The sequence below is a fragment of the Entelurus aequoreus genome, linkage group LG26, assembly GCF_033978785.1.
Source record: "Entelurus aequoreus isolate RoL-2023_Sb linkage group LG26, RoL_Eaeq_v1.1, whole genome shotgun sequence".
Classification (NCBI taxonomy): domain Eukaryota; kingdom Metazoa; phylum Chordata; class Actinopteri; order Syngnathiformes; family Syngnathidae; genus Entelurus; species Entelurus aequoreus.
The window spans coordinates 22,355,289-22,369,956 of NC_084756.1; the positions used below are offsets into that span (position 1 = coordinate 22,355,289).

Here is a 14,668-nt window from a genome sequence, read left to right on the forward strand (position 1 = left end):
CCTACCGTCTAAAAAAATTCCCGGATTTCCCATAATTCCCGTTTTCTGGGACATTTTTTCCCATTTAAAATGAATTGGCCATTTTTCAACCTATTCAAACACATTCCACCATTCCACAAAAAAATCCAGTTTTTTACACAATTCCTGGTTTTCCACCCTTTTTTTCTGGCGACTACTCCTTCCACATTTTTCAACCCACTTCAACCGTTCCACCGTCCAAACATTCCTCTTAATCCATGTCCATGTGATGTCAGATCAAACAAAAATTGAGCTGTTTGGCCACAATACCCAGTAATATGTTTGGAGGAGAAAAGGATGAGGCCTCTAATCCCAGGAACACCATTCCTACCGTCAAGCATGGTGGTGGTAGTATTATGCTCTGGGCCTGTTTTGCTGCCAATGGAACTGGTGCTTTACAGAGAGTAAATGGGACAATGAAAAAGGAGGATTACCTCCAAATTCTTCAGGACAACCTAAAATCCCGGAGGTTGGGTCTTGGGCGCAGTTGGGTGTTCCAACAGGACAATGACCCCAAACACACGTCAAAAGTGGTACAGGAATGGCTAAATCAGGTTAGAATTAAGGTTTTAGAATGGCCTTCCCAAAGTCCTGACTTAAACGTGTGGACAATGCTGAACAGTGTTGGGCTTAACGCGTTACTAAGTAACGCGTTACTGTAACGCCGTTAGTTTCGGCGGAAACTAGTAATCTAACGCGTTATTTTTTTATATACAGTAACTCAGTTGCCGTTACTGCATGATGCGTTACTGCGTTATTTTACGTTATTTTTATGTAGTATCGGCTAGAAAGTGAAGATCTGAGTGTGTTTTATTGGAGCGCTCCCGTGGAAAAGAAGAGGCGTGCTTTCCCCCACCCACAGAAAGCACGCCTCCCCGCCTCCAGAGCCGTACTTCGGGTATAACAACCTTCACTTTACCCGGAAGAGGGTCTTTACAGCTGAGGGTGAATGACGAGCCCGGCGGTTTGTTGCAACTTTGTGACTTTATTGCACGCAGCCATCCACCAAGCTAGAGCACTAGCATGCACTCACTGTCGCCGCTCCCTCACCTCTCTCGCCCACTCACTCACTGCCGTCACTCACCTCTCATGCTGTCATATCTTAAAGGGCCACACACACATACGCTACTCTCATAACAACTAACAAGACATCATGGCGAAGCCAGAAGTCGAGTTTTTTAACATGGAGACATTCTCAATACTTTTCTTTTGTCGAGCACAAAGAAAATAACATTTTAGTTAAATGTAAGTTGTGTCTTGGATCAATGATCCTATCTACTTAGAGTTCAAGTTAAAGTGCCATTATGTTGCAGCTATTTAAAATAGTTTTGTCAATTTGTTCTGGCCTGAAATAAATTGGCCCTTTGAAACATATCTTTGTCTTTGTGTGTTGTCTGTAGACCACATTGTTTGTGTGTTGTCTGTAGACCACATTGTTTGTGTGTTGTATGTAGACCACATTGTTTGTGTGTTGTATGTAGACCACATTGCTTGTGTGTTGTATGTAGACCACATTGTTTGTGTGTTGTATGTAGACCACATTGTTTGTGTGTTGTATGTAGTCCACATTGCTTGTGTGTTGTATGTAGACCACATTGTTTGTGTGTTGTATGTAGACCACATTGTTTGTGTGTTGTATGTAGACCACATTGTTTGTGTGTTGTATGTAGACCACATTGTTTGTGTGTTGTATGTAGACCACATTGTTTGTGTGTTGTATGTAGACCACATTGTTTGTGTGTTGTATGTAGACCACATTGTTTGTGTGTTTTATGTAGAGCACATTGTTTGTGTGTTGTATGTAGACCACATTGTTTGTGTGTTGTATGTAGACCACATTGCTTGTGTGTTGTATGTAGACCACATTGTTTGTGTGTTGTATGTAGAGCACATTGTTTGTGTGTTGTATGTAGACCACATTGTTTGTGTGTTGTATGTAGAGCACATTGTTTGTGTGTTGTATGTAGAGCACATTGTTTGTGTGTTGTATGTAGACCACATTGTTTGTGTGTTGTATGTAGACCACATTGTTTGTGTGTTGTATGTAGACCACATTGTTTGTGTGTTGTATGTAGACCACATTGTTTGTGTGTTGTATGTAGAGCACATTGTTTGTGTGTTGTATGTAGACCACATTGTTTGTGTGTTGTATGTAGAGCACATTGTTTGTGTGTTGTATGTAGACCACATTGTTTGTGTGTTGTATGTAGACCACATTGTTTGTGTGTTGTATGTAGAGCACATTGTTTGTGTGTTGTATGTAGACCACATTGTTTGTGTGTTGTATGTAGAGCACATTGTTTGTGTGTTGTATGTAGACCACATTGTTTGTGTGTTGTATGTAGACCACATTGTTTGTGTGTTGTATGTAGACCACATTGTTTGTGTGTTGTATGTAGACCACATTGCTTGTGTGTTGTATGTAGACCACATTGTTTGTGTGTTGTATGTAGAGCACATTGCTTGTGTGTTGTATGTAGAGCACATTGTTTGTGTGTTGTATGTAGACCACATTGTGTGTTGTATGTAGACCACATTGTTTGTGTGTTGTATGTAGACCACATTGTTTGTGTGTTGTATGTAGACCACATTGTTTGTGTGTTGTATGTAGACCACATTGTTTGTGTGTTGTATGTAGACCACATTGTTTGTGTGTTGTATGTAGACCACATTGTTTGTGTGTTGTATGTAGACCACATTGTTTGTGTGTTGTATGTAGACCACATTGCTTGTGTGTTGTATGTAGACCACATTGTTTGTGTGTTGTATGTAGACCACATTGTTTGTGTGTTGTATGTAGACCACATTGCTTGTGTGTTGTATGTAGAACACATTGTTTGTGTGTTGTATGTAGACCACATTGCTTGTGTGTTGTATGTAGACCACATTGTTTGTGTGTTGTATGTAGACCACATTGTTTGTGTGTTGTATGTAGACCACATTGTTTGTGTGTTGTATGTAGACCACATTGCTTGTGTGTTGTATGTAGACCACATTGTTTGTGTGTTGTATGTAGACCACATTGTTTGTGTGTTGTATGTAGAGCACATTGTTTGTGTGTTGTATGTAGAGCACATTGTTTGTGTGTTGTATGTAGACCACATGGCTTTCTGAGTTCAGTGATGCAAATGCATGTCAAGTTGATCAACATATTGTATTATTCTCCAGTGCAATAACAGTACTGAAATGAAGGCTAAAAGGGCATTAATGGGAGCCTTAAAAAAAGGGGGGGGAAAAGAAGTAACTAAATAGTTACTTTTCACAGTAACGCATTACTTTTTGGTGTAAGCAACTGAGTTAGTAACTGAGTTACTTTTGAAATAAAGTAACTAGTAATTGTAACTAGTTACTGGTTTTCAGTAACCAACCCAACACTGATGCTGAAGAAACAAATCCATGTCAGAAAACCAACAAATTTAGCTGAACTGCACCAATTTTGTCAAGAGGAGTGGTCAAAAATTCCACCAGAAGCTTGTGGATGACTACCAAAAGCGCCTTATTGCAGTGAAACTTGCCAAGGGACATGTAACCAAATATTAACGTTGCTGTATGTATACTTTTGACCCAGCAGATTTGGTCACATTTTCAGTAGACCCATAATAAATTCATAAAAGAACCAAACTTCATACTTCAACAAGTATGTGCTCCAATCATTCTATCACAAAAAAATAAGAGTTGTAGAAATTATTGGAAACTCAAGACAGCCATGACATTATGTTCTTTACAAATGTATGTAAACTTTTGACCACGACTGTACGTGTAGACTGCAATATGACGCCAGTAAACAACACCAAAACTTTAACTGTTCCATTGAAAATAAAGAACATTACACACGGCGCTCAAAAATCTGTCAAAATGGCACCCATTAGCCGACATATTATCTGGCCTTTTAATTCAGAATATTATGCAAAAGCAACTTTTCTTATTTTCTGGTACCTGCTGATGTGTATTTGGGATCTGCATTAGTCCTGAAAATGTGTGCAGGTGTGCCATCGTGGATAAGCTTCTTCTTTTTCTTTATCTTCTTATTATGGGGCATTCACCCTCTGCTGGTGCCATTTCTAATATAAAGTGGTGTAAAATTCTAACTAGGGATGTCCGATAATGGCTTTTTGCCGATATCCGATATTCCGATATTGTCCAACTCTTTAATTACCGATACCGATATCAACCGATACTGATTTATACAGTCGTGGAATTAACACATTATTATGCCTGATTTGGACAACCAGGTATGGTGAAGATAAGGTCATTTTTAAAAAAAATTATAAAATAAAATAAGATAAATAAATTAAAAACATTTTCTTGAATAAAAAAGAAAGTAAAACAATATAAAAACAGTTACATAGAAACTAGTAATTAATGAAAATGAGTAAAATTAACTGTTAAAGGTTAGTATTATTAGTGGACCAGCAGCACGCACAATCATGTGTGCTTACGGACTGTATCCCTTGCAGACTGTATTGATATATATTGATATATAATGTAGGAACCAGAATATTAATAACAGAAAGAAACAACCCTTTTGTGTGAATGAGTGTAAATGGGGGAGGGAGGTTTTTTGGGTTGGTGCACTAATTGTAAGTGTATCTTGTGTTTTTTATGTGGATATAATAAAAAAAATTAAATTAAATTAAAAAAAATTTAAAACGATACCGATAAAAAAACAAAACGATACCGATAATTTCCGATATTACATTTTAAAGCAATTAATCTCTAATTCTAACTTGTATCTCGCTATGGAAGCGCTAAAAACTACTGGTGTAGTGGGTTTACATTATTCACCCAAGGAACTTTAGTTGCTTCTGCCTTGGAGACTTTATATCTGCAAGTAATTTGCAAATATCATTATTTGACACTTGTTTGTATTGGCAAATGTGTTTTAGACTGTAATTTTAAAGGCAACAGTTAAGCGGGTGCATTGCATTTTTTCAGGGGGGGTCCCTGCCAAAAACTGATTCCCGCTTGTTAAAGCTGCACGCTGGTGCTTCGTCTGTCCACGACTTATTACTACATGCAAGACAAACACTTTATATCCCTGCTTATTGTAAGGATATGTCTTTGAAATTATTTAAGCCTTTGTCGTATCGGAAAAATGAAAGAGTTGGCCAATTTTTATAATATTAATGAGATTCTGAAGGACTGTTTTTACTCTAAAACCTGCTACATACAATATGAACTGATCTTTGTTCATGCACATGCTAAATATTAATTAGTGGTTTGGATGTATTAATTACATCAATGTGTTCTTGGTTGCCAATAACTGATTAAAAGTAATATTTTGATATTGACCGTCTGTGTGTGCATAATATACTAGAATAACCTTAGGCTATGCACAGATGAGATGTGTGAATATCAAAATGTTATTTTGAATCACTTTGGCAACCACTAACTTGTCGTTTGAGGTGGATTTCAACTTTTTAAAGGGTACTTCAACACATAAACAGTACAGTATGTACTTTGTAATCATATACACTACCGTTCAAAAGTTTGGGGTCACATTGAAATGTCCTTATTTTTGAAGGAAAAGCACTGTACTTTTCAATGAAGATAACTTTAAACTAGTCTTAACTTTAAAGAAATACACTCTATAGATTGCTAATGTGGTAAATGACTATTCTAGCTGCAAATGTCTGGTTTTTGGTGCAATATCTACATAGGTGTATAGAGGCCCATTTCCAGCAACTATCACTCCAGTGTTCTAATGGTACAATGTGTTTGCTCATTGGCTCAGAAGGCTAATTGATGATTAGAAAACCCTTGTGCAATCATGTTCACACATCTGAAAACAGTTTAGCTCATTACAGAAGCTACAAAACTGACCTTCCTTTGAGCAGATTGAGTTTCTGGAGCATCACATTTGTGGGGTCAATTAAACGCTCAAAATGGCCAGAAAAAGAGAACTTTCATCTGAAACCCGACAGTCTATTCTTGTTCTTAGAAATGAAGGCTATTCCACAAAATTGTTTGGGTGACCCCTAAGGCTGAAACGACGCGTCGACGTAGTCGACGTCATCGGTTACGTAAATACGTCGACGCCGTTTTTGTGCGTCGACGCGTCGCATAATGACGTCACACTACCGTCATGGCGAAGCGCAAAGCAGACGATCAAAGAAGACGATGCGAGCGGTGCGAGCGAGGGGGGAAAAGTATGCCAAAAGTGGTCAAAAGTGTGGGAGTATTTCAATAAACGGCCTAATAATGTTGTTGTATGCACACTGTGTCGAGCGGAAATGGCTTATCATAGCAGCACAACGGCTATGAACGAACATTTGAAAAGAAAACCATCAACTAGTCAATCGTCCGCGCGAGCATACGTTGTCATCATTACACAAAAACATGAATGTGTCATTTGTATCTGCTAGGGGTGTAACGGTACGTGTTTTGTATTGAACCGTTTCGGTACGGGGCTTTCGGTTCGGTACGGGGGTGTACCGAACGAGTTCTAAGCTAAAGCTAAAGTCTTAACAAGCTGCTTTGCTCCGTCTGCCTCTGTCTCAGCACGCAGCATTGTCCCAACCACACAACCATCTGATTGGTACACACGCAGCATTGTCCCACCCACACAACCATCTGATTGGTACACACGAAGCATTATCAGCCAATCAGCAGTGCGTATTCAGAGCGCATGTAGTCAGCGCTTCAGCGTGGAGCAGATAGGTGTTTAGCAGGTGAGCATCAGGCAGCGGACTTAATGATAATAAACACCTCCCAGTCAACTACTAGTAACATCACTATGAGCCCGTTGACCTTCTAGAAACTTAAACTGCAGCTCAGCTCGCTCGCAATCCTGGCTTGAGGTGAAGGCTAATTAGCTCTCAGTTCCAGCCACATCGACCCCTTCTGAGCGCCTATTTTCAGCTGCTGGGAATATTGTAAACAAGAAAAGAACCAAAGCATGTAAACATGCTAACCTTTCTTCATTACAACTGTTAGACACTCACTGGAATGAGTAGAATTGGTTATTGTGTACTGTGTTGGACTGGATGTTTTTTTTGCACATTTTAAAAGCAATACTTAATGTTTACAGTGCTCCAGAATATTTAGATTGGCACTTTTTTGTATTGGATGTTTATCTTTATTTTTGCACATTTTAGCAAATAAGCAATACTTTCACTTTTGTTGAAATGTTTACACTGTTGTTACAGAATATTTTGTTTTACACTTTTTTGTATTGGATGTTTATCTTTAGTTTTGCACATTTTAAAGCAAAATAAGCAACTTACTTTTGAAATGCTTATACTATTGCAGAATATTAAGATTTGCACTGGATGTTGACTTTTATATTTGCACATTAAAAAGCAAATAAGCTACTTTTAATTTTGTTAAATGTTAAAAGTTTTAAATGTTTACATTGTTACAGAATATTTAGTCATGTTGTTGTCAATGTTGACTGAGTGGCCATACTTCTTTTTTTTTGTAAATAAAAGCCATGCCTTTTGAAAAAACGGGCCTACATTTATTTTTTTATCTTCATTTTGAATAAAAAAATAATCGGTAAAAGGAAAAATAATCTATAGATTAATCGAAAAAATAATCTATAGATTAACCGATTAATCGAAAAAATAATCTATAGATTAATCGATAGAAAAATAATCGTTAGCTGCAGCCTTAGTGACCCCAAACTTTTGAACGGTAGTGTACGTAACTGTCTTAAGCAGACCTGGGCAAATTAAGGCCCTTTAAGATTTTCAATCTGGCCCGCCGGACATTCCCAAATAATTTTTTTAGATCTTTAAGATGGAAACTGTAGCTGCCATTATGATGTGCAGTGATGTTTTCAAATGACCGTAAGTCTTGAACTATACAAAGTATTTCAATGGTTGGAATCTGTGCTTTTGCATGATATACTAATTATTATGGTAATGTAATTAGTTACTATGGTAATCTAAGTCACAGCACCTCAAACGAGGCACCAAGCAGTGTGGGTGGGGAGTGTTTCCACAGAGTGTTTCCAGAGTGGCCAGCCTGAAATGTGGGTGTCAGGGACAGACGCCAAAGGAGATTTTTACAACAAAGTTCTAAAGCTTAGTGATATATCAGATACATCAGATTAAAGGTTGGGGGTTTTTACCCTTCGCGTTCATTATTCACTGTTTGTTGCATTTTTGTTGCGTTTAGCTTGATTGTAAAACATGTCGATCGAGAGGGGGTGTGACGTTCATATGTTGTCAATATTCAGTGTTTTATCGTTCGTAGTTAATATTGTAAATCCCACATTCTTTACTTTCATGTACATTCTGGGTGTCTCATTCAGTGAAAAAAATTTAAAATTCTATTCCGATTTTTAAGGCGGTCTGTCATAATGTTCTTCGCATTCAATCAGACATTATTGTGAGGTTTTGTATTAGTGTTCCTAAAAATAGATATACGGGCCCCCAGACACATTTTTTCTCAAAATTTGGCCCTCGAGTCAAAATAATTGCCCAGGCCTGCTCTTTAGGGTAACCTAATAATTTATGCACAAATGAGATGTGTCAATATCAAAACATTAGTATTGAAATCTCCCATTTATGGCACTTTTAAGACGTCTGTACTGCCAAAATCAACAGTTATTATTTGACGTTGGAGATTAAGGAATAGGGCAAGAATTTTAGCAATGGTAGTTTGTGTTTGGGGCACTTGTTGCTACGTAAATACGGACGAGCGGGGTGACATTCATAACGTAAGTCGACTTACTACACTTCAGAATCAGAAATACTTTATTAATCCCCGAGGGGAAATTAAGATTTTCAGCACAATCCCATTCAAGAGCAGACAAACATTACAGGGAGACAAAACGGAACAAAAAAAATAAAAAATTCAGTCTAGAGGGGGTCCAGACTGAGACCAAGGAAAAGAAAAAAAACCCTCATAGCCATAGCACACATAAAAATGTGTGTAAGAGGGAAATATCAAAGAACACAAAGGACAATAAAAGAGCAGAGCTGATGCAGCCACAAAAGTAAAACAACAACAACAAAATAAATACATTTAAAAAAAAAAAAACATATACACTGTGGTGGCCTCTGCGGTGTTCCACGCCATCGTCTGCTGGGGTGGGTGGAGCATGGCCAGAGACAGGAGCAGACCCAACAAAGCAACCAAGAGAGCCAACTCCACCCCCGGCCGCCCACCAACTCTCGGTCAGTGTCCAGTCCACATGGATGAGCAAGGATACACTTAGGACGGGGGTCGGCAACCCGCGGCTCTAGAGCCGCATAGCGCAGCCCTAGTGGCTCTCTGGAGCTTTTTCAAAAATGTATGAAAAATGGTAAAAGATGAGGGGGAAAAATATATATTTTTTGTTTTAATATGGTTTCTGTAGGAGGACAAACATGACACAAACCTCCCTAATTGTTATAAATCACACTGTTTATATTAAACATGCTTCACTGATTCAAGTATTTGGCGAGCGCTGTTTTGTCCTACTAATTTTGGCGGTCCTTGAACTCACCGTAGTTTGTTTACATCAGGGGTCACCAACGCGGTGCCCGCGGGCACCAAGTAGCCCGTAAGGACCAGATGAGTAGCCCGCTGGCCTGTTCTAAAAATAGCTCAAATAGCAGCACTTACCAGTGAGCTGCCTCTATTTTTTAAATGTTATTTATTTACTAGCAAGCTGGTCTCGCTTTGCCCGACATTTTTAATTCTAAGAGAGACAAAACTCAAATAGAATTTGAAAATCCAAGAAAATATTTTAAAGACTTGGTCTTCACTTGTTTAAATAAATTCTTTAATTTTTTTACTTTGCTTCTTATAACTTTCAGAAAGACAATTTTAGAGAAAAAATACAACCTTAAAAATGATTTTAGGATTTTTAAACACATATACCTTTTTACCTTTTAAATTCCTTCCTCTTCTTTCCTGACAATTTAAATCACTGTTCAAGTAAATTTATTTTTTCTATTGTAAAGAATAATAAATACATTTTAATTTAATTCTTCATTTTAGCTTCTGTTTTTTCGACAAAGAATATTTGTGAAATATTTCTTCAAACTTATTATTATTAAAATTCAAAAAAATTATTCTGGCAAATCTAGAAAATCTGTAGAATCAAATTTAAATCTTATTTCAAAGTCTTTTGAATTTCTTTTAAAATTTTTGTTCTGGAAAATCTAGAAGAAAAAATGATTTGTCTTTGTTAGAAATATAGCTTGGTCCAATTTGTTATATATTCTAACAAAGTGCAGATTGGATTTTAACCTATTTAAAACATGTCATCAAAATTCTAAAATTATTCTTAATCAGGAAAAATTACTAATGATGTTCCATAAATTATTTTTTTAATTTTTTCAAAAAGATTCGAATTAGCTAGTTTTTCTCTTCTTTTTTTCGGTTGAATTTTGAATTTTAAAGAGTCGAAATTGAAGATAAACTATGTTTCAAAATGTAATTGTCATTTTTTTCGTGTTTTCTCCTCTTTTAAACCGTTCAATTAACTGTAAATATCATTAATTATTAATAATAACATAGAGTTAAAGGTAAATTGAGCAAATTCGGCCATTTCTGGTAATTTATTTAAGTGTGTATCAAACTGGTAGCCCTTCGCATTAATCAGTACCCAAAAAGTAGCTCTTGGTTTCAAAAAGGTTGGTGACCCCTGGTTTACATGTACAACTTTCTCTGACTTTCTAGGACGTGTTTTATGCCACTTCTTTTTCTGTCTCATTTTGTCCACCAAACTTCTAATGTTGTGCGTGAGTGCACAAAGGTGAGTTTTGTTGATGTTATTGACTTGTGTGGAGTGCTAATCGGGCATATTTGGTCACTGCATGACTGCAAGCTAATCGATGCTAACATGCTATTGAGGCTGTTTGTACATATTGCATCATTATGCCTCATTTGTAGGTATATTTGAGGTCATTTAGTTTCCTTTAAGTCCTCTTATTTCAATTTATATCTCATGACACACTATCTGTATGTAATATGGCTTAATTTTTTGTGGCTCCAGACATATTTGTTTTAGTATTTTTGGTCCAATATGGCTCCTTCAACATTTTGGATTGCCGACTCCTGATTCAGGAGAATCCTTCTATATTTTAATCAATCCTAAAACATTCTATTTTCGTCCCTGTTTTCTGCTCCTTTTTCCACCATTTACCTTTTTTTGCACCTGTCTGTTTTGGAAAAGAATTGCGACGGTAGGTCGGATAAACGCAACTTGAACGTTCAGATTGCAGTCGGTTTTCAATACACATACGAAAGTGGCCTGGGTTGGGTTTGGGAACAATCATAATTGTACTTTTCGCCATTACATGAAAAATTGTGTAGAATGTTCTAAAAAAAAAAAAGTCTGAATTGACCAGCAGTGTGACCATAGATTGTTGTGTGTGTCCACCAGTGTTGTTGCACGAGGAGGTGGCCCAGCTGCAGGAAGAGGTCCAACTGCTGAGGCAAATGAAGGACATGCTGGGCAAAGATCTGCAGGATCAGTCCCAAGGAGGAGGAGGAGGAGGCACCACCACCGGCCTGCTCTCTGCCGCGGAGCTCCGGGCTCAGCTGGGCGACAAGGAGCAGGAGTTGGACCGCGCCAAGGAGGCCTTACAAGGTCAGAGTGCTTGCTTTTTCTTTGTTTTTTTTGTGACTTTCTGCGACTCCGGTTCTGACCTAACACACTTGTAAGTTGTAACCCCATTGAGACGTAATCATAGGCCTTGTTCACACTGAAGGTCAATTCCAATTTTTTGGCCCATGTATCAGACTTTTTCATGTCAGTGTGAACAGTGCAATTCCAAATTTTGTGTATCCGACCCAGGCCTCTTTCATAAGTGGAAATAAATCAGATATATATGCAATGTAGGGTTTTATGCTATACCGGTATTAGTATAGTACAGGCCTGGCCCTAACCAATCTGGCGCCCGGCAGTGAAGTGTATATACTCACAAGAAACCGAATAGCTTTGTCTTTGACCTTTTTTTTTTACTTAAAGAAAGCAAATTAACATATTATATGAGAATGTTATGTTATGATTATCTTTAACCGCTCAAATTAAAAAACAGCATTCCCTCTCATGTGATATTGCTTAAAGGCCTACTGAAATGAATTTTTTTTTATTTAAACGGGAATAGCAGATCCATTCTATGTGTCATACTTGATCATTTCGCGATATTGCCATATTTTTGCTGAAAGGATTTAGTAGAGAAAATCGACGATAAAGTTCGCAACTTTTGCTCACTGATAAAAAAAAAACCTTGCCCCTACCGAAAGTAGCGTGACGTCACAAGCGGTAGTGCTGCTCACAATTCCCCGTTGTTTACAATGGAGCGAGAGATATTAGGAGCGAGAAAGTGACGATTACCCCATTAATTTGAGCGAGGATGAAAGATTCGTGGATGAGGAACGTTACAGTGAAGGACTTGAGAGGCAGTGATGGACGTATCTTTTTTCGCTCTGACCGTAACTTAGGTACAAGCTGGCTCATTGGATTCCACACTCTCTCCTTTTTCTATTGTGGATCACGGATTTGTATTTTAAACCACCTCGGATACTATATCCTCTTGAAAATGAGAGTCGAGAACGCGAAATGGACATTCAGTGCCTTTTATCTCCACGACAATACATCGGCGAAATGCTTTAGCTACGAGCTAACGTGATAGCATCATGCTTTAACTGCATATAGAAACAAAAAAATAAACCCCTGACTGGAAGGATGGATAGAAAATCAACAATACTATTACGGTTAATGCTTTCCAGGCTGGCGAAGGTTAACAATGCTGTGCTAACGACGCCATTGAAGCTAACTTAGCAACTTAGCAACCGGACCGCACAGAGCTATGCTAAAAACATTAGCTCTCCACCTACGCCAGCCAGCCCTCATCTGCTCATCAACACCCGTGCTCACCTGCGTTCCAGCGATCGGCGGAAGGACGAAGGACTTCACCCGATGCGTTTGGCGGCCCGGAGACGTAGGAAGTCAAGGTGAGGTCGGCGGCTAGCGCGTCTGCTCTCCAACAAAGTCCTCCTGGTTGTGTTGCTGTAGTCCGCTGCTAATACACCGATCCCACCTACAACTGTCTTCTTTGCAGCCTTCATTGTTCATTAAACAAATTGCAAAAGATGTCCAGAATACTGTGGAATTATGAAATGAAAACAGAGCTTTTTGTATAGGATTCTACGGGGTACCACAACTTCCGTTAAACTGACTTCGTCACGCGCATACGTCATCATACCGCGACGTTTCAGCCGGATATTTCCCGGGAAATTTTAAATGTCACTTTATAAGTTAACCCGGCCGTATTGGCATGTGTTGCAATGTTAAGATTTCATCATTGATATATAAACTATCAGACTGCGTGGTCGGTAGTAGTGGCTTTCAGTAGGCCTTTAATTAACATTAATGATGTGCACTTTAACAACTAGGCTTACAACTATACCTAATATATAAAGGGGTGGAAAAGTGACTATTACCTGCAGGGCAAACATTAGCTAACCAGAAGGCAATAACAATGTGAACAAAACACCGGCTTAAACGATCTAATACAAATGTCCCTGAGGAATGTAAGGTGGGAGTACTGTAATTACCTAACGTTACATTATTATTTTCCATAACAATTTAGCCCCCTCCACAGTATTAACCCGACGTTAAAACAGAACTAGCTATTTATTGATTAGCAATTGCCGAATCATGTAGCATTAGCTTAATGCTAAAAAGCCAGGTTACTATCACATTCTGTAACAGACAAATAATTTCATGTAGGCTAACGTTACCGACCTGCTACTACCTCTGTCTTTTTCTCGTTTCTCCTCCTCCTCTTTTCTATTTTTTCTTCCCTGGGCACCTGACAGTTTTGGCCGTTTGGACATCTCGTGTTGATTTTTTGATACGGGAAGGGAGGGGGCGCACCGTGCGGGGCGAGGGGGGGGGGGCGTAATGTTGTAACAAATAATATTTCTATTAAATAGGCTTTACTTTGCATTTTAATTAACGTGGGATTATTTTTTGTATTTAGAAATAATAGTACCAACTTTTATTTTATTTTTTTTTTTTCTCCAACATTTGTGGCACTGGCGTGGCGCCCCCTGATGGACGGCGCCCTTAGCATTTGCCTATACGGCCTATGCCACGGGCCGGCCCTGGTATAGTACCGCGATACTAATGAATCATATTCGGTACTATACCGCCTCTGAAAAGTACTGGTTGCCCACCCCCCCGTCGTCGTCACGTCGTGTCATTGCTTGTTTACCAGCAGAGGAGCATGTTCGGCAGCGCACAATCACAGAGTACTTACGAGCAGACACAGTGTGTAGACAGAAAAGGGAGAACGGACGCATTTTGGCTTAAAAACTAACGATAAAGGTGAAGTTATAACACTGAAATCCCGAAATTCCTTGCAATAGCTCGTTGAGAAATGTTGTTCTTAAACTGTTGGACAATTTGCTCACGCATTTGTTCATAAAGTGGAGACGCTCGCCCCATCCTTTCATGGAAGCTGCTTTTATACCCAATCATGGCACCCACCTGTTCCCAATTAGCCTGTTCACCTGTGGGATGTTCCAAATAAGTGTGTTTGATGAGCATTCCTCAACTTTCTCAGTCTTTTTTGCCACTTGTGCCAGCTTTTTTTTAAAAACACGTTGCAGGCATCAAATTCCAAATGAGCCAATATTTGCAAAAAATAACAATGTTTTCCAGTTCAAACGTTAAGTATCTTGTCTTTGCAGTCTATTC

At 38.5% G+C, this 14,668-nt stretch overlaps 1 protein-coding gene across 11 annotated transcripts in view; it reads left to right on the top strand.

Annotated features, from left to right (window-relative positions):
* Positions 1–14,668, top strand: part of kaznb (kazrin, periplakin interacting protein b) — a 327,532-nt gene that overhangs the window by 277,691 nt on the left and 35,173 nt on the right. For all 11 annotated transcript variants that reach the window (XR_009824672.1, XM_062037865.1, XM_062037867.1 and 8 more), the window contains one exon: positions 11,342–11,548. Coding sequence is in view for 10 of the 11 variants with exons in the window: in XM_062037865.1 (XP_061893849.1) it covers positions 11,342–11,548 (207 nt within the window). In the remaining variant the exon portion in view is untranslated. The remainder of the gene's footprint in view (positions 1–11,341; positions 11,549–14,668) is intronic.